The 27,801-nt window shown below is 44.1% G+C and overlaps 1 protein-coding gene and 1 long non-coding RNA gene across 5 annotated transcripts in view; both read left to right on the top strand.

Moving 5' to 3' along the window:
• FAM193A (family with sequence similarity 193 member A) overlaps nt 1-27,801 on the top strand; it is a 163,309-nt gene that overhangs the window by 48,505 nt on the left and 87,003 nt on the right. For all 4 annotated transcript variants that reach the window (XM_081812760.1, XM_081812761.1, XM_081812759.1 and 1 more), the window contains one exon: nt 8,755-9,000. In XM_081812760.1, coding sequence (XP_081668886.1) covers nt 8,755-9,000 — 246 coding nt within the window. Of the gene's footprint in view, nt 1-8,754; nt 9,001-27,801 lie in introns of those variants that run through there.
• Nucleotides 19,311-26,939, top strand: LOC145720246 (uncharacterized). The gene is made up of 2 exons (XR_014143131.1): nt 19,311-22,117; nt 22,164-26,939. It is a non-coding gene; the product is annotated as an uncharacterized LOC145720246 (long non-coding RNA).

Genomic DNA, 27,801 nt, shown 5'->3' with positions numbered 1-27,801 from the left:
TAAGGTCAGGCAGGGATGTCCACTATCACCACTGCTATTCAACATAGTATTAGAAGTCCTAGCCACAGCAATCAGACAACAAAAAGAAATAAAAAGCATCCGAATTGGCAAAGAAGAAGTCAAACTCTCACTCTTTGCAGATGATGTACTTTATGTGGAAAACCCAAAAGACTCCACCCCAAAACTGCTAGAACTCACACAGGAATTCAGTAAAGTGCAGGATATAAAATCAGTGCACAGAAATCAGTGGCATTTCTATACACCAACAACAAGACAGAAGAAAGAGAAATTAAGGAGTCGATCCCATTTACAGTTGTACCCAAAACCATAAGATACCTAGGAATAAATCTAAGCAGAGAGGCAAAGAATCTGTACTCGAAAATTATAGAATACTCATGAAAGAAATTGAGGAAGATACAAAGAAATGGAAAAACGTTCCATACTCATGGATTGGAAGAACAAATATTATGAAAATGTCTATGCTACCTAGAGCAATCTACACATCTAATGCATCCCTATCAAAATACCATCAACTTTTTTCAAAGAAATGGAACAAATAATCCTAAAATTTGTATGGAACCAGAAAAGACCCCGAATAGCCAGAGGAATGTTGAAAAAGAAAAGCAAAGCTGGCGGCATCACAATTCCAGACTTCCAGCTCTATTACAAAGCTGTCATCATCAAGACAGTATGGTACTGGCACAAAAATAGACACATAGACCAGTGAAACAGAATAGAGAGCCTAGAAATGGACCTCAACTCTATGGTCAACTAATCTTTGACAAAGCAGGAAAGAATATTCAATGGAAAAAAGACAGTTTCTTCAACAAACGGTGTTGGGAAAATTGGATAGCCACATGCAGAAGAATGAAACTGGACCATTTCCTTATATCATACACAAAAACAGACTCAAAATGGATGAAAGAACTGAATGTGAGACAGGAATCCATCAAAATCATAGAGGAGAACACAGGCAGCAATCTTTGACCTCAGCTGCAGCAACTTCTTGCTAGACATGTCTCCAAAGGCAAGGGAAACAAAGGCAAAAACAAACTACTGGGACTTCATTAAGATAAACAGCTTTTGCACAGCAAAGGAAACAGTCAACAAAACCAAAAGACAACCAACAGAACGGGAGAAGATATTTATAAATGACATATCAGATAAAGGGCTGGTATCCAAAATCTATAAAGAACTTACCGAACTCAACACCCATAGAACAAATAATCCAATCAAGAATGGGGCAGAAGACATGAACAGACATTTCTCCGAAGAAGACATCCAAATGGCCAACAGACACATGAAAAAGTGCTCAATATCACTCGGCATCAGGGAGATACAAATCAAAACCACAATGAGATACTACCTCACACCAGTCAGAATGGCTAAAATTAACAAGTCGGGAAACGACAGATGTTGGCGAGGATGTGGAGAAAGGGGAACCCTCCTACACTGTTGGTGGGAATGCAAGCTGGTGCAGCCACTCTGGAAAACAGTATGGAGGTTCCTCAAAAAGTTGAAAATAGAGCTACCCTACGACTCAGCAATTGCACTACTGGGTATTTACCCCAAAGATACAAATGTAGTGATCTGAAGGGGCATGTGCACCCCAATGTTTATAGCGGCAGTGTCCACAATAGCCAAACTATGGAAAGAGCCAAGATGTTCATCGACAGATGAATGGATAAAGAAGATGTGGTGTATATATACAATGGAATATTACACCAAAAATTTGAAATCTTACCATTTGCTACAACCTGGATGGAACTAGAGGGTATTATGCTGAGCGAAATAAGTCAATCAGAGAAAGACAATTATCATATGATCTCACTGATATGTGGAATTTAAGAAACAAGGCAGAGGATCATAGGGGAGGGGAGGAAAAAAAATGAAACAAGACGTTATCAGAGAGGGAGACAAACCATAAGAGACTCTTAATCTCAGGAAACAAGTGTTGCTGGAGGGGAGGAGGGAGAAGGATGGGGGAGGGGGTGGCCGGGTGATGGGACATTGGGAAGGGTATGTGTTACGGTGAGGGCTGTGTATTGTGAAAGACTGATGAATCACAGACCTGTACCCCCGAAACAAATAGTACATTATATGTTAATTAAAAAAATGTACACTGTGACACTAAAGCAACAACTCCGAATGGAAAAGTATAGCTCACAGTCCAACAAAAGGTAAAATAGAATCATAAAAAATACTCAGTTTTTTTGTTTTGTTTTTTTAGATTTTATTTATTTATTTGACAGTGAGAGAGAGAACACAAGCAAGGGGAGCAGCAGAGGGAGAGGGAGAAGCAGGCTCCTTGCTGAGCAGGGAGCCTGATGCGGGGCTCCATCCCAGGACCCTGGGATCACGACCCGAGCTGAAGGCAGATGCCTAACGACTGAGCCACCCAGGCGCCCCAAAAATACTCAGTTTTTAAAAAGTGGAAAAAGAGGAAGAGGAACAAAACAAATGGGTCACTAGAAAAAGAAAGAATTAGATGGTAAATTTAATAAACTTAACCATATCACATAATTGTATTTAATGTAAATGGTCTAAACCTGTCAATTTTAAAAGATTGTGAGATTGGAAAAAAATCAGGACACAGCTATATGGTTTCTGCTGTAACGTGCTTTAAACATGAAAATGCAGATAGGCTAAAAATAAAGTGATAGGGAAAGATATGCCTTGCTTATGTAAGTGAGAAGAAAGTTGGAGTGGCTATGTAGGTATCAGAAAAACGGATACCAGAGAAAAGAATATTGGCAGGGGTAAAGAGAGTAATTTCATACTGATACAGGGGTCAGTTTATCAAGAGGACGTAACAATCCTAAGTGTCTTTGCACCTAATAACAAAACTCCGAAATATGTGGACAAAAAACTGATAGAACTTCAAGGAAAAATAGACAAATACAAAAGTATGGTTGGAGATTTTAAGACCTCTCAGTAATTGATAGAACAAGTAAACAGAAAATCACTGAGGTTATAGAAGACGGATGACATTGTTAGCCAACCTGGCCTGACAGATGTTTATGGAACACTGCCCTACAATAGTAGCATGCTTACACCTTCTTTTAAGTAAATGTCGAACATTTACCAAAACAGACCATATTCTGAGCCATGAAAAGTCTTGATTAAGAATTAAAATTGTACGAAGCAGCTTCCCTGACTACTGGAATTATATTAGGAATCCCTAGCAGAAAACCATACACATGAGGAAACCATACCACATGTTAAATGCTCATGAACCAAAGAAGAAATCAAGAGGGTGATTAGAAAGTATTTTGGACCTAATGAGAATGAAAACATAGCATATCAATATTTGCAAAGCGCTGCCAATGCACTGCTTATAGAGAGACTTAGAGCAGTAACCACCTCTTTATGCAGGCGAAAGGGCTGAATGACTTGGGCTTCCACCACAAGAAAGTAGAAAATCAAAGAGCCAGTTGTACCCAAAGTAACCCAAAAAAACTAAATAATATCATAAAAGCAAAAATCAACAAAACAAACATTTTTTAAATATGGAAAATCCATAAAACCAAAAGCTGATTTTTTTTTTTTTAAATAGTCTCCACGCCCAGTGTGGAGCCAGCATGGGGCTTGAACTCACAGCCCTGAGATCAAGAGCTGGACGCTTAGCCAACTGAGCCACCCAGGTGCCCCTAAAAGCTCTTTTAAGATTAATAAAATTGGGGGGCGCCTGGGTGGCTCAGTCGGTTAAGCGACTGCCTTCGGCTCAGGTCATGATCCTGGAGTCCCAGGATCGAGTCCCGCATCGGGCTCCCTGCTCGGCGGGGAGTTTGCTTCTCCCTCTGACCCTCCCCCCCTCATGCTCTCTCTCTCTCATTCTCTCTCTCTCAAATAAATAAATAAAATCTTTAAAAAAAAATAACAGTATACTAAAAAAAATAAAAAAATAAAAAAAAATAACAGTATACTTGTTTTCTCTAGGAAGGAAAATACAGTCTTACTTTAAAAAGTAAAGCTGAATGTATGGGTATTAACATAACAATAGGGCGCCTGGGTGGCTCAGTTGGTTAAGCCACTGCCTTCGGCTCAGGTCATGATCCCGGAGTCCCGGGATCGAGTCCCGCATCGGGCTCCCTGCTCAGCAGGGGGTCTGCTTCTCCCTCTGACCCGCTTCCCTCTCGTGCTCTCTCTCTCTCATTCTCTCTCTCAAATAAATAAATAATCTTTAAAAAAAAAGATTAATAAAATTGATAAACCTTAAGCCAGGCCAAAGATTTGAATAAATACTGCTTAAGACTGAAAAGATATTTAACATCATAAATCCTTAGGGAAAACCACAGTGAGGCAAGCACCACACAGTCATTACAATGGCTACAATCAAAATGGCTCACCACATTGATGAGGATATGGATTAATTGGAACTCTCCAACACTGCTTTTTGGGAGAAATTTGGCAATTTCTTAGAAGTTAGACATGTACCTACCATATGACTCAGTTATTCTATTCCTTGATATTTATGCAAGAAAAACAAAAGCATGTGTCCACCCCAAGATTCTCACATGAGTGTTCGTAGCCGCTACTATTTGTAATAGCCAGAAACCGGAAGTAACTCAAATGTGTCTGAATGGGAGGATGGATAAACAAGTTGTGGCTTACCCACATAATGGAATACTCTCAGTAGTAAAAAGAAACCAACTCCTGATACATACCTGGGAATCATCTCCAAATAATGATACTTGACGAAAGAAGCCAGACAAAAGAGTATGTTGTGTGATATAACTTACAATTCTTTTTTTATTATTATTATTTTATTTATTTGAGAGAGAGAGCACGAACAGGGGGAGAGCGAGAAGGAGAAGCAGACTCCCTGCTGAGCAGGGAGCTGGACGTGGGCTCAATCCCAGCACCCTGGGATCATGACCTGAGCCAAAGGAAGACGCTTAACCAACTGGGCCACCCAGGTGCCCCAACTTAACATACAGTTCTAGAAGTTGCATAGTAATGGATAGACAGAACTCAGTCCAGTGGTCACCTGTGAATGGGGGTAGGAAGAGAGCGGGGTGAGGAGGAAGGGGGTACAGGGGCACAAGGAAACTTGGGGGGTAATGGTAATGTTCATTTTCTTGATTACTGTGGTTTCACAGGTGTGTATATATGTAAGGACCATTCAGATTGCATTCTTCAGATATCTTCAGCTTATTGTACCTGGTTATACTTCAGTACAGCTGTAAATGCTTTTAAAAGAATCAGTGGAGTTTATATTTGTACCTCCCATTGAATCACAGGTAGTTAGGAGAGTAACCACGCGGTGAGGCACGAGTATTTGGTTAATTTGAGTTTTAGTCAGGTGTTGTAGTGTGCACACATGCGTATCTTGTAGTAATCTGTTACTTGCTTCATCTGAGGCGTGAGTAGTAGAGGTTGCTGCCCTTGAGAAGACTAGCTTCATACGGGCACATTGGTCAAGCGTTGAGAAGTTTTGACTTTGGTTCAGGATGTTGCCTACCCTCTCTCCATGGATCATCTGGTCTAGCTTCGTGGCTTTACATACCAAATGCACCGCTGATCCCGAATTCTGTATCCCACTGGAGTCTGTTCCCTGAGTGTCTTACTTGTGCAGAACAAGCCCACCACATTGCTTGGTTGTTTAACACAAACTTCGTATGTACAACATCTAAAGCAAACCCTTGGTTCTTGCCACTGCCCCAGCCTCTCTGGCTGTGTTTGGCACCCCTGTTGGTGGCCTGCCCACTGCCCGGGCAGTCGGACCTGTCCTCATCACATCCTTGGGTCCATTGGCAGGAGAATCCTGTGGCTCTGCCTTCAGCACTCCTGAGTCTGACCACTCTGTTCCTCCATGGCTCCTGCCAGTGCCTGGACCTGCCTGGAACAGCGTTACCTCTGCCAGACTTCATTTTTGACACAGTAAAGTTTCTTTTTAAGATGCCAGCTGGCTCATACCTGCCCTTCCGAGAAACCTTCGGTCTCTTCCCCTGGCTCACAGCCCGGGTGAGCAGCCCCCGCCTGCCCCCTTGCTCGGGCAGTGCCCCCCAGCCTTCATCTTGCCCTCCAGCATGCGCACGTCCACACTTGGTGCCTCTGCTTGCAGCTCCGTTTGTTTCTATTAGGCCTTAGCTTCTGGGCCTCAGCTTTGCCTCACCCCTATTAAAATGACGTCCCCTTTGTGGCTCTGCTCTGTACCCTTGCTGACTTGATTTTCTTCGTGGACTACTTACTGCCATTGGATGGCAGGTGCTTATGTCTGAGTTTGCCTGTCTGATGTCTCTCTGGAGCCAGCAGGCCCTTTGGGCTGTTCGCAGTTGCTTCTGTGATCTAACCTGTCAGGATGCCTGGCACAGCTTGTATTTCAAATGTTTACGGCAGAGGGCTTCCTCCTCTCAGGGCTCTTCCCTGCACTCGGTCCAGGGAAGACTTGTTTTCTGCCTTTTCTCCTCCGCTTGTCCCCAACATCTGCTTCCTTAGCAGTCTTGTCCGCTCTCTCTGATCTCCCGCCCCATCTCATCTCTTCCCCACATACAGCCTCATGGCCGTGGTAGCACTTCCCCCTTCCCCTCTGGCCTCCTGCCCCAGGGCCTTTCTACCTGCTCTCAGGAATGTGCCTCTCCCGGGTACCTCTGCGGGTACCTGTGTGGCTTCTACCAGTCCCAGACATCAGGTGTCTCCTCGAGGAAGTTCTCACTGGCTATCCTAAATGGGAAGGCACTGTCCCCAACCCCAGACACTCCTGCCTGCTCTGTGTTTTTTTTCCTTCTCAGTGATCACTGTCTATGTTTGGTATTTTTTCCTTGTCTTATTAGTCTTTGTCTTTGACGGGGATATTAGTTCCCTGTGGGCAGGGAACTTTGTTTTAGTTATTGCTGTGTCCCCAGTGCCTGGACGAGTGCCTTGGCACATGGTGGCTCTCAATAAATACTGGACAGACGGGCTGACCGGTAGGCCGTTGGACAGATGATCTGGAGCTGAACTGGTTACCCTCAGGTCAGCTCTGACTCTTCTAATCTCTGGCTTGGAGACTTTGTAACCTTGAAGCCCAGCAGCTCCTTCTCTGAAAGATCTGAAGGCTGTGGCTGTTCTGTTGATGATGGGGTGTTTGTTTGTTTTTCTAGGCCTAGGGACAAGAGATGGTTTTACATAGGGTTAAATCAGTGTGATTTTGGAAATTGTCTAATTTCTACATCTTGGATCTGTTGGGACAGAGAAAGACCGCTCCTCTCACGGTATTCGTGGTTTGAGGAGTAGTCTGGAGCTTTCTAGAATATCATTCACCGGGATATAGTACTCGCTTCCCTCACCTCACAGCCCAGACATTCAAATGGCTGCTGAGCTGGGTTTGGTTAAATCCATGGAAGCTGCAGATGTGACAGGTGTAAGCAGTTTTGGTCACTGGATTATAAAAGCAGATAAGAATGTATGTGCAAGTCGTACTGGTGCTGTTATTCACTCTTCTAGTTACTCATTTGTTCATTTATTCATTCAGCCCCACCCCCCCCCCACCCCCGTGTAAGCACCTGACCACCTGCCAGCCATCCTGGGCTTGAGAGATGGAGCCTGGGGCCTCTTGGGGGTGTTCCTTCAGCTGTGGGGCCGGTTGTGGAAAGGCACACTCGTAGTCCAGCTAACTAGCACAGCCAAAGACCTACGTGAGCCTTGGTACAGGAGAACAGGGACAGAGCCGGGGGCCAAGGGAAGAGCTGGGCTGCTGTTTGGGCAGGACTGGGTAAGGTATTGGAGGAGCCTCTGAGTGGAACTGGAGACTTTGTAAAGTACTTTGAGGTTCCAGCCTGAATAACCTTGGCATGGGTCCTGGTCCACCTTTGCGCCCGACGTGTACCATGGCTGGGGACAGCAGCAGAGGCCTGGGGGATTTCTGTCACCTTGATCCCACATGTGCTCTGGCTTGGAACCTTGGCAGAGTTGTGCCCGCCTCTGGAAGGCCATGCCTGGCTTCCCTGCTCACCTGCTGCCCAGGTGAACCTCTCTTGAACCTCTCTTCAGGATTCGCAGGACGGTTCCTCTGTGCAGATGACCCATCTTGGGCTCACATGGATTTGGATTAAAGTTTTGGCCCCTGCTTGCTAACCTTGTGACTCCAGGCCTGTTTTAAATCTGTGGAACTTGTTTGTGTGTTTTTAAGGCTAATTTTCCTTTTCCAGTAGGGTGATCGATGATCTTTTGAAGAGAATCTAGGGTAATGATCTTGCCTCTTACCTATTTTAAAAAGCAGACCTTGAAATTGGGTAGCTGGAGATGAATTGAGCAGAACTGATGCTGGGCCGGAAGGGAGACAGGGTCTTGGATGTGTGGTGCCACCAGACTCCTGATGTTTATCTTGCTTCTAGAACTGGAACACCACCTCTGACGTGGTTGGGATCTGTACACACACACTTAAGCCAGAATAACTGCCTTGGGTGTGAGCCCTTGTGTGCACACACCTCTGGAATAACGGCTTTAAACTCTGCCGATCGTCAAGAGTCCTGGTGTCCTCCGTGTGAAAACTGAGATGGACACTTCTCAGCGTGTACGGGGAGTAATACGAATATCTGGACGAAGGGGCTCATTGGACAGTTTTCTCTTACTAAGATATTCTTTATGGTCCTTCTCTTTATTCAAAGTATTACGAGTTTCTAGTTTACTAGATACCGTTTTATTTAACAAATTCCCTATTTGATGCTTACGTAAACATACATGTACATTGTAATTTTAAAGCTATATTTTTAAATGATCTTGGCTTTGTGGATCATGTTTTGAAAATAGAATTTTTTTTTTCTATTCCAGACTCCTTTTAATTTTGGCATGAATCATAGAACACCACCCTACCCCGCTGGGGATTATTGTCTTCTGTGCAGAAGTGAGCGGAAAGACTCTTCGTTCTTAGAGAGTGGAATTAAGACTGCGAGCAAATTGGCCCTCTCCATGGCTCCCAAGGGCAACAGCGTGCTGCACCTGCCACTGTGGGTGTGCCCGGACTGCCGGCGGACTGTGGAAAAGGAGGAGAGGCACAGCGGCCTCGACCAGCCATCGGTGAGTGCCCAGCACAGAGCACGTGGGCTTGTTGGCTTTCTTACCCTGTGGATTATGGAGCTAAATGGACAGTGAAATAATTAATTTGGGTTTGCTTTCTGGAAGGAAACCGCTCTTGCACCATCTTCTGGTCCCTTGCTCCACTCTTTGGGGTCTTCCTCTTGGCATTCTGTCCACACCTGCAGGAGGTAGTGGGGACCTGCCCTCCTTGGTCTCACAACTTGGTCAGCAAGCTTAGGGGGCCCAAAGGATGTCTTTGGCTTTTTTTAGTCTGGCCTCAAGATTTCTTTGGCAGTGCAGTTTGCTGGAAAGCTCAGAGGCTCTTAGAGTGTTTGGTCCTGGCCAGTTCCATGTGCTGGTATCTCACCTGAAATTTTTTCCCAGACGCACTTCCCAAGTCTGGGTTTCCCTACCCTGTTTTTTCTTGATTTCTTGCCTCAGCTGAATGGAGGCATTCTTAAGGTCTTCAGGCTTACATGGGAAGGCCATAGCCTCGGTCTGCTCTTTGACCCAGATGTGTGTTAGTGGCTGTGGGCCTGAAAGGGCTTGTGAGTCTGCTCTTTAGGTTCTAGAAGGACTTGGCTTTTGCAAGCACATGAGGCCCCACATTATAGGGCTTTTCTGTTTCTGCCTGTGAGCAGCTGTTTCCTGAGCTCTTGTCTTCTAATGCCTCACTACGCGCAGCTGCCAACACTGGCGTCCGTCGCCAGCACGCTCTCTTGTGCCCTGGGAGCGCTGTCCGGGTCAGGTGTGCCGCCCTCGTGAATCAACGTCTCCTTCCTCCGGTCTTACTGGCCTCCCTCCCGCGGGCTGCTACGCTGGAGACTTGTGTTTTGGGGGTTCCTTAAAGCCGGTGCCCAAATCATGTGCCGGTGTCTGCACTGGGATTTGAACAGCTAAACCTTGAGATTACATCGTTTATTGGGATACAAATGGATTTCTCACCCCACCTCCTCTCGTGTACCCCCTTCTCCTGTGTATTCACCTCAGCACTGCACATTCAACTTCTTCATTTTGCTTGTCTCCTTCCCTGGAATAGACACTCCCAAGGGCAGCTGTTGTGTATTTTCTCACCAGAAACAGTGCCTAGCCTGGCCTATCTTAGGAAACCCAGTACTTGAGTTAATGAATGAATGAGCATGGAAGTGAATAAACGTGGAGCCCCTCAGTAGAATTAAGAAGATGGCATAGTCAGTCTGAAGTGTTTCACCCTCAGATCTTCTTGCTTTTATCATTTGATTGTTTTGCTTTGTTTCCTTTCCGTGGCCTCTGAAAGCCTGTGATCTTTGCCCCGCTTTCACGGAAGGTGGCTGCGTGGCGCTGGCGCTCTGATTCCCCGCCCCAGCTTCCCGGCTTGTCTTCCCCGTGCGGCCCGGATCCTCCGTTGCAGCCCGACCTGCCTGTACGAGAGCGGCCGCCGTTGTTAAGCCTGGCTTTGGAGGCAAGTAGAAATAGGCACGATTTCTTAGGCAGAAGTTGTCCTTCTGCCGTGGTGGCCTCATCCCGACTCCCCGCTTGTCCTGGATAACTCCTTGTCAGACTTGGCTTTCTCTCATCAAAGAAGTCACGCCGGGCGCCGCAGACGAGATGTTCGCCTGTGTTTGTAGACTTAGACCTTCTGCTACTTCTGTAAAGTTGGTGTCTTTGCTCAAGCTGGCTAACATTGCTGGCCTTTTTAAAAAAAATACGATATAATTTACATCTCGTAAAATTCTTTTAAAGTGTATATATAGTTCAGTGAGTTTTGACAAATTTTACAGTTGCGTAACCACCACTACTGCAGTTAAGATGTAGAACATTTCCATCACCCCAAAAGTTCCCCAGTCACGTTGGTGATCCGCCCCCCCAGCCCCGCTTGTAACCACTGACCTGATTTTTGTCCCCACGTTTTGCTTTCTCTCGAGTGTCGCATAGACCCCTTCAACTGGGCATAATGCTTCTGAGAGCCACGCATCAGTAGTTTGTTCTCTATTGCTGGGTAAATTGTAAAGATGCACCACGCTTTGTTTATCCACTCTCCGCTGATGGATGTTTGGGCTGTTTCCAGATTCGGACTGTTTTGCATAAAGCTGTGTGAAGCTTGGACAGGTCCTTCTCTGGACATTCTTTCTACACGTTGCTGGGCGATTTGCTTTTGTTGGCTAAGGACTTTTCGTCGGTGCTCATGAAGGATGTTTGCCTGAAGTCTTCTTGTCTTTAACGTCTTTCAAGGCCTCATAAGTTGAGATGTGTTCCTGCTTCATCTCTTTTTTGGAGAGTTTGTGTAGAATTGGTATTAGTTCTTCCTTAAGTGTTGTTGGTTCTTGCTTTCTGTTTCTCTCAACGGTTTGGTGGGATGCCAAGCAGCACGTGGAAGAGATCGCAGGGCCTGGGGGTGCAGTTATTCAGCAGTCATGCACCCCACGAACCTGGGGGGCTGGGTCAGTCTGGTCAGCACTGGAGCCGGCCTGGCTTTGCTCTTGTTGCCCCACACACTCATTTCTCTAGCGATGTGTGCTGCACCCTGGTGCTTGTGTGGGCTGGGGAGGGGCCTCCCTTCACATTCCCGCCCCCTTTGTGTGGTGGTGGGCCACCCTTATTCCCCTTCAGCATAAGCCTCCCACTGTGGTGTTTTCCCTGCCCGGCTACCCCTCTGCCCACCCCCATTCAGCCCGAACCTGGGGCAACCCTGTGCCTGGGGCATCAGGTGCAGCTCTCCCAGTGATCCGCACACCCCGCCCCGATATAAGCTAGAGTCTGCCCATATCTCTAGGGGTCTTGGGTGGGACACACCCTCTGCCGCCTCCCCAGGGTGGCTGACCTACGTCTTTCTCCCACGGTGGAGAGCTTGGTTCCCTCCTGTCAGTGGATCAGGCCTGTGCCCCAGGTGGAGGGCACCTGCCGCCCCCACAGCAAAAGCTTCTTCCTCCCAGAGAAGGGTCGGCCCGCAAGGTCACACTGGCCACACTCAACCTTAAAGGGCTCATTCCAAGTGTCATTGTTTTCTGACCCACTTCAAAGGCTGTGTTCCTTCCTCTGCCGAAGGTGAAGCGGTGCATGTGTCCCCTTGTCCTCAGAGGGGCTCCGTGCACTTGTCCAGCTCTCATGGTCGCCTGAGCTCTCTGATGGGCCCGGAGTTGGGAGTTTCTCATTGTCAGGGTAGGAGCTCTGAGTTACACAGTGGAAGTGGAGCGGAATTGCTCTTTTTCTAGGTAAGCATTCAGGTATCACAGGTCGTGGTAGAATATCAGTAAAACTTTGCCCAGCACCCTGCCTTTACAGTTCGACGCTGTAGACTTCCTCCATTCCTAGACCTTGTCATGCCTGGACACCCAGGAAGTCTTCCCTGCAGACATCCCGTTCACACCGGCAGGTCCTTCTGACTGCACTGTTCTCCTCGAACAGCCAGAGTGCCAGCACTCCGCGTCGCCATCACTTGCTTGCAAAGCCCCGTGAGTCCTTTGCCTGGGACCCGGCTCAGCACTGCCCCTCCGTCCACCTGGTGGAGTGTTGCTGGGAACACCGCAGGCCTCGGCTCCCCTGCTGCCCACTGACGTTGTGGTTCTGGGCTGGGGATGGGCATCTGGTGTGTTGCTCTGGCTTCGTAGCTGACCGCAAAAGGGCGTGAAGCTTCCCTTCTCCTTTCTTCCCAAACCCCACACACCCTCTTCGCCCTGCTCAGCTCGGCTGCTGCTGACCCTCACACTCCAGGGAGGGGATCGAAGTGGACACTCAGACCCTGGCCCCTCTACCGCTGCAGTCAGGGGAGGCCTGCCTCCCTGGGGCTTTCAGGGGCCTCTCCCGTTTGGGCTTCTCCAGGGCCTTGCTGCTCAGGTTAGTCTTTTCTCCTTACGCACCATAGATCTTGTCTTCTGTCCTGGCTCATGCCCAAGAGAGTGCAGATGCTCTAGAATTGTCTGTTCTTCAAATAACCTGCCTCTGGCCTCACGGTCCCTCCCGGCTGCCACCATCTCTCCCACTCCCGCCGTGCACATCTCTGGGGAAACAAACTCCTGGTTCATTTTCTTTCGTGGGTAAGAGGTTTTCCCTTTCTTTTCCAGTTAGTTTTGGTGAATTGAATTCTGAGAAATTGTTAAGAGTTCCTGGTATGAAATTGTGTGGAGGCCATGTCTCCACTTCTTATCGTACCTGCACGTACAAATCCTGATCCCTTATCTTTGTGCTCTCTCTTTCTTTTTGTGAACCAGTCTTGCTAGAAGTTCATCAGTGTTGTCTTTTCAAAGAAGAACTTTTTAACTTAAATCTCTCTCCTTTCTGTTCAATTGCTGCTGTTGTGTGTGCAGTAGACTTGATTAGTCAGTGCTGGGCACGTGCGGTAGGTGTTCAGCCACCCAGCTTGTCTCCTCCTCACCCTGCGTCTTCTGAGGCCTCCAGCGAGCAGATTCTTGTCCATTCCTCCGGAGAAGTTCTCTTCCATTCTGTGTATTGAAGGCTGGCGATGGCAAACACCAGTGTCCTGCGTTGTAGACAGCTGTCAGTAAGTGGAGACATGGGGTCTCTCACCTCCTTGTCCTTGGAAGAGGGGTATGGACGCCGTGGCAAGGTGGGGGGGTGCACGTGGTGGGGGTGCTGCCCGTTTCTAAGCCTCTTCTGAGGGCCGTTGACGGGTGTCCGGGGCACCTGTGGTGGGTGCCAACTGCTTCGGGAGTTGCATTCCTTGCTGATCTCACCTGGAGACCTCGTGGGAACCTGAGCCTGCTTGCGGGCAGGCAGGGAGACAGTCCTGTCCCACTTTCTGGCTTCCAGGCGAGGAGCCACTGGGCCATCACCATGCAGTTCCTGCTGATTGTGACCACAAATCGGGTTTTTCCTTCTTCCTCTGTGGTTACTTTTCTGCCTTCCTGAGTTCTCACCCATCCGTTTTTATTATTCTGCTCTGATATGTGCTGGAAACTTCTGATTACTATACTAGATTTTGAAATGTTAGTTGCACTGGCTCAATTTTAAGTATTATCCAGTTTTCATTATTTCTGTTTTCAACCATGAATTGTTTAGAAGTATTTGTAAATACACGAACAGATCTTTTGGATTACTTTTAATCATTGAGTTTTAATTTAATGCTGTTGGATGTTATGGTCTCTATTATAATGATTCCTCTCCAATCAGTTATATTAATACATGGTTAAGTTTTTCTGAATGTTCCATGTGTCCTTGAAAATGCGTTCCCAGGATTTAGAGGACTCTGTTCCCCTATTAGATCAACCCCTTGTTAATTGTGCTATTTCCTTCTGTGTTTTTACTACTTTTTTAGTGTGCTTAATGTGTCAGTTTCTGAGTAAGATCGGTTAAACTGTCCTACTCTGCATGTATATTTGTCCTTTTATCCTTTTATATTTTCATTTTTGCTCTACATTTTACAGCCGTGCTGGTGAATACATGTTAAAATGACTAAATCTTGGTGTATTGTTCCTTTCTTGCACTGAAGCCATGTGAGGTTTCCCCAAAAGGAGTGTTTTGTTTGCTGTTTGCAGAGCTCTGTGAGCCCCCTCCCTCTCTTCCCCTCCTTTCATGTACTGTTATTTTCGATCTCTTGGTGTTGGTGTGTTTTCGATGGTCTTGTGCAGACGGCATAAAGGTTGACTTAATTTGGTCTTGTTTGAGAGTCTACTTCTCAGCGGTGAAATTACTCTGTCCCTCAGCAACTAGGGCTGAGATGTCTGGGTCATGACGTGGCACTGCCCTTAGCTCAGCCGCCCTCTTGTGCCGCTCCCGGTCGTGCCCTTGTCCGTGGAGCTGACACCCTCCCAACGTTCCTGGCACTCCCTCTCCTGCCCTTCTCTATCAGTCACGGCACCTGGGTACCTCTGCTCCTGAACACTGCTGTCCAGTTTCCTGATGTTTTGAACTCCACAAAAATACCATACAGGACACATTATTTGGTGCCTGATTTATTTTGTTCAACATTATATTTGAGGGCACCTGGGTGGCTCAGTTGGTTAAGCGACTGCCTTTGGCTCAGATCATGATCATCCTGGAGTCCCAGGATCGAGTCCCACATCGGGCTCCCTGCTCAGCAGGGAGTCTGCTTCTCCCTCTGACCCTCCTCTCTCTCATGCTCTCTGTCTCTCATTCTCTCTCTCTCAAATAAATAAAATCTTAAAAAATTTTTTAAAAAAATTAAAAAAATAAAAATAAATAAAAATTAAACATTATATTTGAGATTCATAAATGTTGTAGTTTTTTTTTCATTTTCATTACTATATACTATCTGCCTTTTTGAATATACTACATTTTGGTTGTTTCCAAATTTCGCTATTATGAATGATGCTCTTGGAACACATGTTCACACATTCTGTTGTATGTCCATGTGGGAAAGGAATCATTGAGTCAGAGAGAATTTATATAATTAACTGATTATAAGTTAAGATCAATAGCATATTTTTAAATGAAAACTATTTTCCAAAACATAAATAATTTTGTGAGTAGAGTAGCATTGTTTGATAAATTTTAGTGTTTGGATAATATAAGACAGCTAGACTCTCATATCTGCTTCTGTGTTCAGCTGTTGTTATAGGTTGTTTTGATTGAAGTATATGAAGCAAGTAGTATGATAGCTTTTTCAGATGATTGTGGATATTCTTTTCTGATACTGCTCCAAACCATGACAAGTAATGGTTTCTTAATGGTTAGTTGCAATGTAGAGTATGAAATGATATCAATGAATTTTTCCTGTGTCGTTAAAATACTTGCATTCTGAATGAATATCTCTTTACCCATTGATGATTTTATAACAGCATGCATTTGAAAATAATGATTTACTGAGTTAGGCAGATCTTCCTGATACTGATACCTTTCATTATTCAGTATAAAAAATTATATTTATGGGGCGCATGGGTGCCTCAGTTGGTTAAGCGTCCAACTCCTGGTTTCGGCGCAGGTCATGATCTCAGGGTCTTGGGATCCAGCCCCATGTCAGGTTCCGCGCTCAGCATGGAGTCCGCTTGGGCTTCTCTCTCCCTCTTCCTCTGCCCCTCCCCCTGCTCGTGCTCGCTTGCTCTCTCTCTCAAATAAATAAATTAAAATATTTTTTTAAAAGATTTTATTTATTTATTTGTCAGAGAACACAAGCAGGGGGAGCAGCAGCAGAGGGAGAAGCAGGCTTCCCGCGGAGCAGGGAGCCCGATGCGGGACTTGATCCCAGGACCCTGGGACCACGACCTGAGCCAAAGGCAGACACTTACCCAACTGAACCACCCAAGCATCCCCATAAATAAAATCTTTAAAAGAAATTATATTTGTTATCACCACTACTCTCAACAGAAAAGTCTTTAAAGTGGAGAGGCTTTGGAGCCCACAATGATGGATACAAGTTTTCCAACCTGATTTTTCCCAAAAGCTAGGCCACAAGTAGTGTCCGCTGTTTTCCTTGAAGTGCCAGGTTCATTCCATTCATTTTTGAGAAAATGTCCACTATCCAAGTCTGAATAACCGTAGTTTGGTATGTCAGGCGTTCCTAATGTGTCATGGCGGAAGTGGCTCATTCAGCTCACAGCACACGATGCTTTCATCGGGAACATTGCTGGAATGCTTCATGCGTCCTTCCTTTTTCATCACATGGAATATTCAAAAGGCATGTGCTTGAGGGTTGAGATTTAATACAATTAATGATTTTAATGCATCAAGGGCATTCTTTAGTGGAACTTGCCTTTTTTTTTTTCTCTAAAACTAAGTGTGTGGAAGTGAAAAGCGGTGGCCACTAGCACACTTCGTTGTGCAACTTTCGTTCTTGCCAAGATGCTGACAGCTAAACCCGCTATTGTTTTTGCACCATCACTGCCAGTGTCCACACAGGTAAAAAGGTAAATAACATCTAGATATTAGTGTGAAAATAATTTCGACTAGTGGACTTGCTGGAAGGGTGTCCGGGACTGCCATGGGTCCACAGACCATGCTTGGAGAACCACTGTTCCATCGCAGTACGGTGGTCCCCCATCTGTGGTTCCCCTTCCCAGGGTCTCAGTTCCCGCAGTGGGCCTGTCCAGAAGCAGGTGATCCTCCTCCTGACATGTGGTCACAAGGTCAGCAGTAGCCTGGTGCCAGGTCACAACACCCATGTCACTTCCCTCCTTCATCTCCTACATGGGCACTTTATCGTCTTACATCATTGCAAGAAGGGTGAGTGAGGGACAATAGGACATTTTGAGAGATAGACCACGTTCACACAACTTTTATTACAGCGTATTGTTACACTTGTTCTAGTCTATTATTATATAATATTACTATTATTGTAACTATTGTTGTTAATCTCATGCTGTGCCTGATTTGTAAATTAAACTTTATCGTAGATATAGGAAAAAACATAGTATAAATAGGGTATAGTATATTCGTGGATTTAGGTATCCACTGGGGGGGGGGGTCATGTAACGTATCCCTTGCTGATAAGGGGAATGACTGTATTTGTCTTTTTCTTACAGATGTATGGGACTTCCTATGTGTGCTAAACATGACCCCTTTGCTGGTTTTATGCATTGCAGATACCAGCTGCCTCATTTTTGCTTCCCTTTTCACTGTTTATGGTGTCTTTTGATGAATACAAATTCATTCTTTTAAAAGATTTATTTTATTTGAGAGAGAGCAAGTGAGCAGGCAATGAGAGCAGGGGAAGAGGGAGAGTCTCAAGGAGACTCTACACTGAGCGTGGAGTCGAACACGGGGCTTGATCTCACGACCCCAAGATCACGACCTGAGCCAAAATCAAAAATAGGACGCTTAACTGACTGCACCATCCAGGAGCCCTGAACACAAATTCATTTTTTTTTTTTTTAATTTTTTTTAAAGATTTTATTTATTTATTCATTAGAGACAGAGAGAGAGAGGCAGAGGGAGAAGCAGGCTCCCAAGGAGCGGGAAGCCCGATGCGGGACTCGATCCCAGGACCCTGGGATCATGACCTGAGCCGAAGGCAGACGCTTAACCATCTGAGCCACCCAGGCGCCCAACACAAATTCATTTTTAATATAGTCCGATTTCTCAGATTTTTCCTTAGTAGCTGCCACTTTATTTAGTTCTCTTTATTAATGGTTTTTCCTATCATGACATCATAAACATATTTTTCTTCTTCTGTTAGTACTGTCCAAAGAAATATGAATGACAAATGAAGGCCACCATGTGAATAATTTTAATATTTTAGTAGCCACATATCAAAAACTAAAATAAAATAGGTGATATGACAATCTACTTTTTCCCTCAGTGTATCCAAACTATCATTTCAACCTGTACTCAATATAAAAAATGTTAAATGTTATTTTGTTTGTTTTGTACTAAATATTCAGAGTCCTTTGTATGTTTTTACATGTACAGCATGCATCACTTAGGATGCTCACATCTCACGGGCTCAGTAGCCACGTATGACCAGGGGCTGCCATAGTAAACGGCACAGTCCTGTACTCTTATTGTTTTGCCTTTCGTGTTTAGACCTGCAGCTCTCCTGGAATTGAAATTAAATTTTTATATGGTGTGAGGTAAAGGTCAAATTAAATTTATTTCTGTGTGGAAATCCAGTTCCCTAGCCGCATTTATTGAAATGACTGTTGCTCCCTCCTCCTCCCTGCCCCCACTTTTTAGCACCACCTTTGTTATAAGTCAAGCATCCGTATATGTGTGGATGTATTTCTGGGCTCTGTGTTTTGTTCCATTGCTTTGTTTGTCCTTGTGCCAACAGCATGTTGTCTTAATTACTGTAGCTTTGTAGTTAGTCTCATTTTCAGAGAAAAAGTGCTGTTACCTTGTACTCTTCAAACATATCTTAGTTATTCTTGATTCTTTGCATTTCTGTAAAACTGAAAATTACCTTGTCAATCTATATACACACACAAACACAAACCCAAAATACAAAAAATAATGTTGGGATTTGACTGGGATTACATGGAGTCTATAAATCACTGGGAGGAGAATTAACTTCTTTCTAATACTCTTTTTTTTTTTTTTTTAAGATTTTATTTATTTACTTGACAGAGAGAGACACAGCGAGAGAGGGAACACAAGCAGGGGGAGTGGGAGAGGGAGAAGCAGGCTTCCCGCGGAGCAGGGAGCCCGATGCGGAGCCCGATGATGTGGGGCTCAATCCCAGGAGCCTGGGATCATGACCTGAGCCGAAGGCAGATGCTTAACGACTGAGCCACCCAGATGCCCCCTTTCTAATATTCTTAATAATCTAATAATCCTGGGGCACTTGGGTTGGCTCAGTCGGTTGAGTGTCTGACTCTTGGTTTCCACTCAGGTCATGATCTCATGGGTCTTGGGATCGAGCCCTGCGTCAGGCTCCGTGCTCAGCGGGGAGTCTGCTTGGGGATTCTCTCTCTCTCTCTCTCAAATAAATAAATCTTAAAAAAAAATCTAATAATCCCATTGAGTATGGAGTCTTTTTCTATTTATAAGTGTTTTCTATTTTTCAGTGTCATACCAGTGCTCCTTTAAAAAAGGTGGGGGGCGCCAGGTGATACAGTTGGTTAAGCGTCTGACTCTTGGTTCTGGCTCCGGTCATGATCTTGGGGTCATGGGATTGAGCCCCACGTTGGGCTCTGCACTCGGTGCAGAGTCTGCTTGAGATTTTCTTTCTCCCTCTGCCCCTCCCCTCTCTCTCTCTCAAATAAATAAATACATAAATACATAAATCTTAAAAAAAAAAAAAAGACTGACCCATGGTATTTGACTTTTATCTGTTCTATTTTAAATGATACCTTCTCCATTCTTCTTCCTCTACCTTTATCGGTACAGATGTATTGACTTATCTTTTTATTTTTTATTTATTTAATTTATTTTTTATTATTTATTTATGAGAGAGAGAATGCCCATGTGTGCATGTGGGGGGGGGCGCAGAGGGAGAGAGAATCTCAAGTAGACTCTGCATCCGGTGCAGAGCCCGACATGGCGTTCGATCTTACAACCCCGAGATCACAACCTGAGCCAAAACCCAAGAGTTGGATGCCTAACCAACTGCACCACCCAGGCGCCCCAACTTCTCTTTTTAAGTTGTTAATTGAAAGGACATTGCAAGACCCCTATTTCATGAGTCAAACAGGTCTTGCAATTTCAAGTTACAGTTTGTCTCAGATGTTTGTGTTGCTGGATAGGCCTGCAACATTCATTAAAAGACTCCACACAGATGACTTTTACTCAGCTTCTCAACCTTGGTCACTGGCACAGCACCGAAGACCGAAGGCAGAGTGAGAAGTGGACTGTGAAGGAGGCAGTTCTAGAGAACATCCGACGTTTGAGACAGAGATGAGTGAAAAGCAGACATCAGAGAAATAGAAAGAAAAATAAAGTATGATAAGTAGAACTAAGTGACAGTAGTCATTTAAAGGATGGTGTGGTTGGTAGTTGTTGGGACTGGGATTGGATTTTTTTGCCTACTTGAAGGTCATAAGCTACGTTGTTACTATTTCATGGGTGCTGGCGAGGGACATGAGACTCCTGGGTCAGAGACAGAGGACTTGATTGCTCACAGCACAGCAGCGACCATGAGCATGAGCATGTCTGCTCCCCTTGCTCCCTTCTCCCTCCCCAAATCCCATGTCCATAAAGTGCAGAGGCCTACATACATGCTGCGGGTACAGTGAGTTTGTGTTGGGGCTCAGGAGCACTGAGTGTGGGCATCTGCCACTTCTGTAGTGTGTAGTAGGAAAGCCTGCACTTTGTCTCAGGGGTATCTGCTGCATAAACCCTGAAAAACAGCCCTGGGGCGGGGCGGTGGGGGGAAGTAGGCAGAACCTTACAGCCTTGGCACATCCATCAAGACTGGGAGTTGGTAGGGGAGACCCATGGAGAGCTGTCTCTCAGCTGTCCTCCAAACAGACATTTTAAAAAGTTAACCAAGAAAAGATAGGAAGTGTTGAATGTGGCAACAAAGAGATTGTATCTGACCTTTGCTAGATTCCTGTTAGTGGAAGTATGGGAGCAGAAGCCAGACTGAGCTGCGTGAAGAGTAAATTATTGGTGAGGAAACTGAGAAAGTCAACTCAAGGTGCTGATTTTCAAGATGCTTGACTGCGAAGGCAGGGAAGATAGATCCTAAGGGGAAGCTGGAGGGGGCCGCTGAGCACATTTAACTACGTAAGGAAAGAGCTGCTGGTTGGGGAGAGGTGCTCCCCCCCACTTAAATGTCATTTTTTATTACGTAATATTTGAGAGAGCTATATATGCAGACATGTATAATAAGCCTGAAGATGGTAAAATGACCACCAGCCAGTGTCAGACCCAGGCCATTCCTGATACTCGGGTGCCTGTCTGTGTTTCCCCTCCCCTGTCTTTCCTCCTCCTCTTTCTGAGTAGCCACTGTCCTTGAATTTTATATTTATCATTCCCTTATTTTAAAATTACTTTAAAAATTTTATTGCCTCTGGCGCCTGGGTGGCTCAGTTGGTTGGGCGACTGCCTTCGGCTCAGGTCATGATCCTGGAGTCCCTGGATCGAGTCCCGCATCGGGCTCCCTGCTCGGCAGGGAGTCTGCTTCTCCCTCTGACCCTCCCCCCTCTCATGTGCTCTCTCTCATTCTCTCTCTCTCAAATAAATAAATAAAATCTTTAAAAAAAAAAAAATTTTATTGCCTCTATGTGTATCTCTAAATAATAAGTTGTTCAATTTTGTTTGTTTCTGGTCTTTATGAAAGTAGTATATGCTTATGTTGTCTTATGCGTCTTTGTTTATAAGATCCTCATACTGTCTGGGTAGCTGCATTTACTCATTTTCACTAATTCATCCATGATTTACAGTTCAATATGTTATTATATATAATTTATTCATCAGTAATTTTGTTAAAAGATAGTTTTCCTTTTTTTTTTTTTTTTAAACAGTGATCCATGATTTTTAAAAATGCTGTCAGGGCATTTGTATATCTTTCTCCAGGCATTCATTTGTAAGAGTTTTGTTAAGAGTGTGTGTTGGTCAGGATTCTCCAGAGAAATAGAACCAATGGCGTCAGGGAGAGGTAGACAGATCGATAGATAAGAAAGGAAGGAAGGAGATTTATTACAGGGATTGGCTCATGTGGTCATGGAGGCTGAGAAGTCCCACAGTCTGCCATCCGCAAGCTGGAGACCCAGGAAAGCTGGTGGTGTCCTTCACTCTGAGTCCAAAGGCCCGAGAACCAGGGAGTACTGATGTCTGAGGGCAGGAGGTGGGTGTCTCAGCAGAAGCAGGGTACTGATGTCTGAGGGCAGGAGGTGGGTGTCTCATCAGAAGCAGGGAGAGTGAATCAGCCCTTCCTTTTTTGTTCTGTTCACACCCTCCGTGGAATGGCCGACACCCACCCTCACTGGTGAGGGGATTGTCTTCATTCAGTCTGCAGATTCAAATGCTCATCTCTTCTAGAGACACCCTCACAAAACACCCAGAAATATGGGCGCCTGGGTGGCTCAGTTGGTTAAGCGACTGCCTTCGGCTCAGGTCATGATCCTGGAGTTCTGGGATCTAGTCCCGCATCGGGCTCCCTGCTCAGCGGGGAGTCTGCTTCTCCCTCTGACCCTCCCCCCTCTCATGCTCTCTCTATCTCATTCTCTCTCTCAAATAAATAAATAAAATCTTAAAAAAAAAAGCAAAAAAAAACCCACCCAGAAATAGTGTTTTACCAGCTGTCTGTTATCTTTTAGCCCAGTCAAGTTGACACATAAAATTAATTATCAGAGTGCTTATCCAGGAAATAGAATTGCTGGGTTGTAAGTAATTCAGATGCTTACATTTGTAAGATACACAGTTTCCCAAGTGACTGTTCCAGTTTCTATCCCCACCAGTAGTAGTGTCTGAGTTCCTGTTACCCATATTCTTGCCCACACTTAGCATTGGGTAGGCAGTTTGAACTTGTTTGGGGGTGGGAAGGAGTAAGGGAGAGAAATGGTGGTGCCCATGAGATTCCACTAAGACAGGGGAGCTGGGATCTCTTTCGAGAAGAATCATCCTGTTGAGACAGGATTCTCAGGCAAGGCTGTGTAGGTGTTAAAGTAAGGTGTGGTGGGGAGTGTGGAAGTTGAGAAAATTGCTGCCAGAAATCTTTTTTATACAATTTTTTTTTGAGAGGGAGAGTGGATCTCACAAGACTGGGAAGGAACTAGGGAGTGGCCAAGGTTCAAATGGTCTCCTTGAGAAATGAGAACAGTGAGCTGTCAGGGTGTCTGGGTTGCAGCTAGCCTGAGGTCCCTGTTGAAGATGGAGACATTGCTGTGCAGTGGCCCTGACCTGCCCGTCACCCAGCATCTCCCCCTCAGCAGCATCCCTGAATCCCCGGCATGTGCTTGTAGGACAAGGACAGCAAGGCAGGGCTGGTTGGGAAGGGGCAGGGTGGCTGCACAGGCTCCACAGAAGCCCCGCCTCCGGGTACCTGCTGGGCCACCCCTCCCACAGGCACGCACCGTCCCTTCCACTTGACATGCGCACACACCAACCCCAGCCACGGCCGCTTTGTCCTGCCCCTGGCTCCTCCAGCTCAGGGTGTCTACACAGGCCTGGCACAGAACAGGTACCCACGGATGGTTTTTGGATGAAGGAATGAGTCTACCTTTAATTTATATCCAAAGATAATGTTTTAGGACCTCGAAACATTTACCAGTACTCATCCTACACAGTAGAGTTTATAGCTTGGGAGGCTGTGAATGTATTTTCATGGAATTCTGTGAATTCTCTGACAAAACAATTTTTGTTTGTATTCTGGTAATGGGGGAGGGCGTGTTCACACCATTGGAGGGCCTGCTGTGTATCAGAGGGCTTTTGCTCCTGCCTTCTGTGACCTGCTGAGCCTGGGTACACTGCCTGTCAAGGCCACTGAGAAAGGAACATAGGTTATCTTAATACTTAGGTTCTTCGCTGAGGCCAGGCTGAAAGGTATGGCCTGCTCTGTGCAGGAGAAATTGAGACAGGCAGAGAGGTGGGATGGTCGAGATGATTTGTAGAGAGACCTACATGAATAACAGGCCTGACTCAAAAGAGCCTGTTGAAGTTAGGAATTTGGTTTCAGTTAATCATTGATCTGTTTCTTTACAATAATGTTAATTTGAGTAATGATTTTTAGGTTTTTAAATTTTTAAGTTGTAGACCAGCTTGGGTTTTTAGAATTACACAAAGGCTTAAAAAGTATAAGGTATATTGCATTTTACACTTGTGTATGTTTAAGTAATGAAAATAACTTAAGTGTGGCGTAGGGGCATGGGAGATGATATTTGGGAGAATTACTGTTTTCTGTGAAGGGGGCTGTGGAGCACTGAGGCATCCTGCCACAAGGAAGACTACTTGGCAGATTAATATTCTATTTTTCTGTTTTCAAGGTTGATCATTTTAAAGGCTTTCTGTTGATTCTGGACATGAGCAATTGTGTCTTGATTCTTAAATATATCATTGAAATAGAAGTCTTTCATTTTACGCTAAGGAACTGTGTTCTCCCAGTGGTTATCTGCCCGCAGGTCTTATCAAGGCATATAGCCTCAATTTAAACCGGTCATTTAAGAGTTTGCTAATATTTGTTTGTATCTTGAACGTTTGCCCTGTTGGGTCTTGGTTCCTAATACAAACATATAAAATTCCTTTATAATGAGTATCATGAAAGTGGTTGCTGATACAGTTTGTCACTGCTGCTCAGAACTGTCAGATTGGGAAGACAAAGCTTGAATCAGCCCCATGGAAAGATAATCTAAACGGTGGTCTTTGGCTTTTCTTGCTTAATAATAATGCTTTTGAGATTCATCTGTGTTGTTGCATGTATCTGTGTAGTTAATTCTTTTTTATTTCGGAGGAGTATTCCTTTGTGTGGATAAAGCACAATTTGTTTATCCATTCACCAATAGAGGGACGTTTGTGGTTTTTGGTTTTGGCTATTAATAGTAAAGCTACTAGTAACATTTCAGGAGCGCCTGGGTGGTTCAGTCAGTTAAACATCTGACTCTTGATTTCAGCTCAGGTCTTGATCTCAGGGTCCTGAGTTTAAGCCCTGTGTAGGGCTATTCGCTGGGTGTGGAGCCTACTTTAAAAAAACAAAACAGTAAAATTACTAATAACATTTGAGTACAAGCCTTTTGGGGACATAGTTCATTTGTCTTTGATAAATACCTAGGAGTAGAATTGCTAGGTCATGGGGTGAGTGTATAATTAACATTTTAAGGAACTGTCTTGGAATTTTTCAAAGTGCTTATACTATTTTCCATCCTAGTATGAGAGTTCCTGTTAATCTATCCTTTACCAAGCCTGGATATATTGACAGTCCTTAACTGTAGCCATTCTAGTGGCTTGTACTGCTGTCTCATGGTTTGACTGGCATTTTCTAAATGACTTGCTGAACATCTTTTCATGTGCTTCTTTTCCATCTGTATCACTTAGGGGACATGGCTGTTCAAATCTTTTGCCCATTTTTATTAGGTTGTTTGTCTTACTATTATTGAATTGTGAGAGATCTCTATAGCATATTCTGGGTACAAACCTTTTATCAGGTATGTTTTTCAAATATTTTCTCCTGGTGTGTGGCTTGCCTTCTCATTACAGGACACTGTTCTTTGAAGAGCAAAAATTTTAAATTTGATCAAGTCCAGTTTATCAACTTTTAAATGATTTGGGCTTCTTGTGTTCTATGTAAGTAATCTTCGCTACTCAAGGTTGTAAGATATTTTGCTCTGTGGTTTTTTCCTAGATGTCTTATGTTTTGGGCTCATACAGTTGCTCTGTGATCCATTTTGAGTGAAGTTTTGTATCTTTTGTAAAGTAAGGTTGAAGTTCATCCTTTTTGCATGTGGATATCCACTTGTTTCAGAACTGTTTGCTGAAAATACTATTTTTCCTTGTTCAATTACCTTGGCATCTTTGTAAAAAAATCAGTTGATATTTTTTATGTGTGGGTCTACTGGATTCTGTCTTCCACTTTATGTATACACCCATTCTTTTGCTAGTACTGTACAGTCTTGATTCCTGAAGCTTTTTATAGTAAGTCATGAAACTAGGTAGAAGTTCTCCAGTTTTGTTCGTTTTTCAACAGTGTTTTGGCTATTCTGGTTCCTTTGCATTCCCATATAAGGTTTAGAATCGTCTCCCAGTTTCTACAGAAAAGCCTGCTGAGATTTTAACTGACATTGTATTGAGTCTATAGACCATTTTGGCGAGAAATGATATCTCTTTTTTTTAAAGATTTATTTATTAGAGAGCGAGAACGCGAGCCATCAGGAGCAGGGCGGGGGCAAGAGGCAGAGGGAGATAAGCAGACTCCCCACTGAGCAGGGAGCTCGGTGCAGGATTTAATCCTAGGACCCCAAGATTGTGACATAAGCTGAAATCAAAAGTCAGCTGCTCAACTGACTAAGCCACCCAGGCGCCCCAAAAAATGACATCTTAATAATATTGACTCTTTCAGCCTATTAATGTAGTATGACTCTTCATTGATTTAGGTCTTTTAAACTTATTCTTACAGTAGTTTTGTAGTCTTTAACGTACAGGCTTTGTACATAGTGTGTTGAAAATTTTCCAAGGTATTTCGTATTTTCATTTAAAATAAAATGGTACTTCTAAGAAAATTTAATATCTAATTGTTTATTGCTAATATATAGAGATACAGGGGTTTTTTTTTAATTGACTTTGTATCCTATGAAAGCTCATTTATTTATTCTATTGGTTATTTGGTAGGTTCCTCAAGATTTTCTACATAGATGATCACATCATCGACAAATAATATATTTTTTCCTTTCCAATCTGTATGTCTTTTTTTTTTTTTTTTCCCTTACTGTATTGGCTAGGACCTCCAGTATGATGTTGAATAGGAGTGGTCTGAGCAGACCTCCTTCCCTGTTTCAAGTCTTAGGGGGAAAGCACTTAGTCTTTCACTATTAAGTATGATGTTAGCTGTAGGATTTTGTATATCAGGTGGGAAAAGTCTACTTCTGTTTTTAGTTTGCTGGGGGTTACCATGAATGGATATTTAATCTTGTCAAATTCATTTTCTCCATCTATTGAAATGACAGGGTTTTTCTTTTTTAGTTTGTTAACAAAATTAATTATGGTGATTTTTGAAATGTCAAATGAACCTTGCATTCCTATGATAACCCACACTTGATCATGATGTTATTATCCTTTCCATAGGTTGCTATATTGGCTTTGCTGGTGTTTTGTTAAGGACTATTGCATCTGTATTCACGAAGGATAATGGTCTGTAAGTTTCTTGTCTCACAATACCTTTGTGTGGTTTTGGTATCGGCGTAATACCTCGTAGAATGAACTAGGAAGTATTCTCTCTTCTTTAGTTTTCTGGAAAAGTTTGTGTAGAGGTGGTATTATTTCTACCTTAAATGTTTGATAGAATTCACCAGTGAAGCTATCTTGACCTGGAGTTGCCTTGTTAGGATGGTTTTGAACTATGAGTTCATTTATTTGATAAAGGTTATTTATCTCTTCCAGTGTGTTTTACTAATTTTTGTCTTTAAAGAAATTTGTGTAGTCATTTTGCAGTTTATGTAAGTCATGTCATTATGCTGTGTACCTGCATACAGTTACACAGTACTGTATGTGAGTTATAGCTCAACAAAACTGGGGAAAAAGAACTTTGCCCGTTTTATATCAAATGTGTTGGCATGAAATTGCTCAGGACATTCTCCTACCTGTCTTTTTAATTTCCATGGCACCTGTAGTGATTTGCCCTTGCCACTTTATTCCTGACGTTAGTTGTTTGAGTTTCGTCTGTATTTTTCCCCGATAGCCTGGCTCTAGGTTTATCATTTTTATTAGCTAAGAATCACATTTTGGTTGAATTGATTTTCCATTTTTCTGTTTCATTAATTTCTGCTCTTAGGTTTATTATATTTCTATCTTTCAACTTCATACTTAATTTGTTTAATTTCATAA

This window comes from Leptonychotes weddellii, chromosome 2 (assembly GCF_054177405.1).
Source record: "Leptonychotes weddellii isolate Sample4059 chromosome 2, ASM5417740v2, whole genome shotgun sequence".
Lineage (NCBI taxonomy): Eukaryota > Metazoa > Chordata > Mammalia > Carnivora > Phocidae > Leptonychotes > Leptonychotes weddellii.
This window is presented reverse-complemented; position numbering and strand designations above follow the sequence as displayed.